This window comes from Colobus angolensis, unplaced genomic scaffold (genome assembly GCF_000951035.1).
Source record: "Colobus angolensis palliatus isolate OR3802 unplaced genomic scaffold, Cang.pa_1.0 Scaffold58, whole genome shotgun sequence".
Lineage (NCBI taxonomy): Eukaryota > Metazoa > Chordata > Mammalia > Primates > Cercopithecidae > Colobus > Colobus angolensis.
Window position 1 is genome coordinate 2,224,818 of NW_012119376.1, and position 4,162 is coordinate 2,228,979.

The 4,162-nt window shown below is 38.8% G+C and overlaps 1 protein-coding gene across 2 annotated transcripts in view; it reads left to right on the plus strand.

The window, feature by feature from the left end:
- The window catches only part of HIVEP2 (human immunodeficiency virus type I enhancer binding protein 2), a 198,165-nt gene extending 194,433 nt beyond the window's left edge, over positions 1 to 3,732 (plus strand). For both annotated transcript variants that reach the window (XM_011962045.1, XM_011962044.1), the window contains one exon: positions 1,265 to 3,732. In XM_011962045.1, coding sequence (XP_011817435.1) covers positions 1,265 to 2,089 — 825 coding nt within the window. In that variant the 3' untranslated portion in view covers positions 2,090 to 3,732. The remainder of the gene's footprint in view (positions 1 to 1,264) is intronic.
- Positions 3,733 to 4,162: the final 430 nt, after the last annotated feature.

Here is a 4,162-nt window from a genome sequence, read left to right on the forward strand (position 1 = left end):
TGAGGCAGGAGAATGGTGTAAACCCGGGAGGCGGAGCTTGCAGTGAGCTGAGATCCGGCCACTGCACTCCAGCCTGGGAGACAGAGCCAGACTCCTCTTTAATGGTATAGAGCATACCTTGAGTTTTAGAACTGAAACTCTTGAAATGAAAAAGAACAGCTTCTTTGGCTCTATCCTGGATTACTACTGTACTGTATGGGTTTATAGCTATCTATCTATCTTTGGTTCTCAAAAAATAGAAAAAATGAAGTCCTTTTTAGATGACAATCCACTAAAGAATGAATCACAGTATAATTAAAATCTGATAATATTAAATCTGACAATCTAAGTTGTATTTCACTACAGAAACAGTATAGAAAATAAATTCTCCATTTTCAGGACTAGGACTATGAAATCTGAAATTCTGGCTGAACATTTTAAGCATCCATAATTTATTGATTGCCAACAAGATATTGAGGTGAAAATAATAATATAAACGAAAGATTAAGATGCAGTCTTCTTTGGTTCGCAGCTATGGAGCTGAATATAAGTTGCTAACGGTCTGAAATAATGTTAACTACTTCTATGATGGATAGTTTCCTTTAAAAATTATTATTGATGTAAGACTTAAATGGCCTTGATTTGTTATTGGATGAAGAAGCTGGTCTTCTGCATTGAGTATCTCTTAGCAGGAATGCATTCCTTTAGACCAATGTCTTACACATTGGAGGAACCAGTTTGTGGTTCCATTTTGTCATCTGTTCTGTGGAAAACTTTTTTAAAAAGCCAATTTTCAGACTTGTCATTCCAATTATATACCCATCAACACTTAAGAAAAATATTACAAATCTGTCCAGTATAGCAACAGATGGTAATCTTTTTATTTCCTTTTGAATTAAAAAAATTATTAATATTTATTAGTGTTTTTTGCTCAGTAAATTTTTTTGCCAATTATCCATTAATTTCTTTTCATTATCTCTTGCAAAAAAAACAGAGCTGAAATGTGTCTCTGTACCCAGTGGAAAACATCTTGACTGCTTTATCACTTTGCTGTTTAAAAACAAAAGCAACTTTTCACAGGCAGACACCTTTATTCAAGGATTGTAAAAGACAACAGAGAAATCTCCTTTGTCTTGAAGTAGGAAAACTTGATCAAAGGATTAGGTATTACAGCCTCTCTAGGTAGTGAATATGTGAGTGGGTGAGTGAATGAATCCAATAGCTTGACCTAAGAACGAAGCATAGCAGGATCTGAATTTTGTGCTCTCTTTGGTTCTCTGTGCAGAACTTAAGAAGAGGATTACCTCAGGTTCCTTACTTCAGTCTCTATGGAGACCAAGAAGGTGCTTATGAACATCCAGGCTCCAGCCTTTTCCCGGAGGGTCCTGATGACTATGTCTTCAGTCATCTTCCACTCCACTCTCAGCAACAAGTGCGAGCTCCTATCCCCATGGTGCCCGTTGGTGGGATCCAGATGGTTCACTCCATGCCGCCAGCCCTTTCCAGTTTACATCCTCCACCCACGTTGCCCCTGCCAATGGAGGGCTTTGAGGAGAAGAAAGGCGCGCCTGGGGAGTCCTTCTCCAAGGACCCCTATGTGCTTTCTAAGCAGCATGAGAAGCGAGGTCCTCACGCTTTGCAGTCATCTGGTCCACCTAGCACTCCCTCCTCTCCTCGGCTATTGATGAAACAGAGCACTTCAGAAGACAGCCTAAACGCAACAGAGCGGGAACAGGAGGAAAATATACAGACTTGTACAAAAGCCATTGCCTCTCTCCGGATTGCCACAGAAGAGGCAGCTCTGCTTGGGGCAGATCAGCCAGCGCGGGTGCAGGAGCCCCACCAGAACCCCCTAGGAAGTGCACATGTTAGCATTAGACACTTTAGTAGACCTGAGCCAGGTCAGCCCTGTACCTCAGCCACCCACCCTGACTTGCATGATGGTGAAAAGGACAATTTTAGTACGTCACAGACTCCATTAGCTCACTCCACGTTTTACAGCAAGAGTTGTGTGGATGACAAGCAGTTGGACTTTCACAGCAGCAAGGAATTATCTTCAAGCACAGAGGAAGGCAAAGATCCTTCGTCAGAAAAGAGTCAACTACATTGATCTACGATGCATGGAGACTTTCATTTCCACATTTTCCCATTTTTTTTTTTTGTTTTTGTTTTTCTAGAAATGGAGGTAATCAAGTTTATAGCATGCCTGTCCTAAGTTACAGTAGTTTGCTATTATATATACTTTTGTTATATCAAAAGAATTAGATAAATTAACAAGTCATCATGAGCCTGACCAAAACAAAATTTGAAATTAACCTATTGGGTCTGGTACTTTTAAAATTGTACAGATGTTTGTGCCTTTTCTTTACTTTGCTTATATTCTTATAAGCATTTTTTAGCAGTAATTTGTACATATTTTAGAATTTGTGTATCTGCTTTGTAATAAATGTAATTTCTTTCCTTTTTTGGACACTTGGATCTAAATGATGTAAAGCAAAACAGCATCAATATATATGTGAGGTTGCACTAAAACATATTTTTATATGATTAAAACTGAACAGCTTTTATGTACAGCTCTGATTCTGTAATACTAATATTTATTTACTTTGTTTCATAAATTGTACATTTTTTCTTAATGTTGTGGATTGCTTTTCTATGTGAAGCATGGGATTTACTGTTGCGTAACTAGAACAAAAATGTACATTGTAAACAAGATATTTAAACTAGAGTATCTTATTCTGCACTTATGCATTAGTTAAAAAAAAGATAAAGGATGTATCAGTCAGTTCTTAACTCTTGTATATTTTTTTGTCTCTTGTTTGCTGGATTGACTATAACTTAAGTGCTGATTGTGATTTTAAAATGATAGTACCGTAAAGCATTAAAGTAAACAATGTGCTATTGTGAGTTTTTTCAAAGCTTTATAAATCAGTTATAAATAATATTAAAAGTATTTGGTCTTATGTGAACATGTTGATCTATATACTCATCTAAAAATATGGGAAAACATTCCACCCCATGTAAATATGTACAAGTGCATCACTGGTACAATTTTATGTAACTAAGTTGGACACTAGGTTGCCACAGACCTATGCTAGGTGTCTTTAAAAAATTAAGGTGACAAAGCACATGGGACTATGTAGAGCTTGGTTATCGGCCGGCCCGGTGGCTTGGCAGGCAGTGCTGTGCGCTGCTCATGGAGAAGACCTGGGCTTAGAGTCTCCTTAGTTCTTGCTACACAGGATGGTGACTGGAACTAAGGCTGCACAGAGGGTGGCACTTGGACTCTGAGGGTTGGGTGTGGAAGGGGGAAAAGGGGATGGAAACCTGCTCACCAGCTCTTCCTGTCAGCCAGTTTACATGGGAACAGGGTTAACATCTGTGTTAAGGGAGGTCACCTTACCCTTTTGCATAGGGTAAGAGTGTCAGACTCCTGGCTATCTCAGGGGGAATGGAGAAAAGAATCTTTCAAGGGCAAAGAACTCGTGGGAGGATGTCTGTTGTATGTAATACTCACAATGGCTTTTGGTTAGTGTTGAAGGTGGGAAGAGCCTTTGTAGGTCCAGAACGGTGGAAGAGAGGGAAGGGTACAGCAACATGTGCACAGGCACGCACATGTGTGCACGCACACACACAATCTGGGTTATCTTTGTGCTATATAGTGGATTATAATTCTGTGAAACCAAGTTTGTATATTGAATTACATTAAGGAGTGTTCTTTAAAAAGAGAAATAAATATACAATTACATGCTTGAGGTGTCTAGTTCTTATGTGTTGCTTTACATTTTAATTTCCCAGTTTTGTTTCTAAAGAAATTTTGATACTAGCAACATACCATCTGTGCTTTTAATTGCCAGGCTCTGCCCATCCTGAGTATGAATGCTTTTAACAAGTGAGAAGACAGTCATTGGCTTCCATAGATTATCTGATTAGAACAGATAGTGGTCACCAAGGTGTGGGGCCTAGAAATAGACTTATCCAAACTCCATGGGCCTGGGCAGCATACATTGCATCTGAACAGATTCATGAATAAAGCAAATTATCATTTTCCCTTCTGCCTCTCTTGCAGTATGTATACTTATCTGAAATTCAACTGGGGAAACCTCTTCTTTCTTTTTGCTAAGGTGGCTGAAGCTAAGAATCAACTAAAATATATCAGAAGATACCCACAAATCACAGTTCT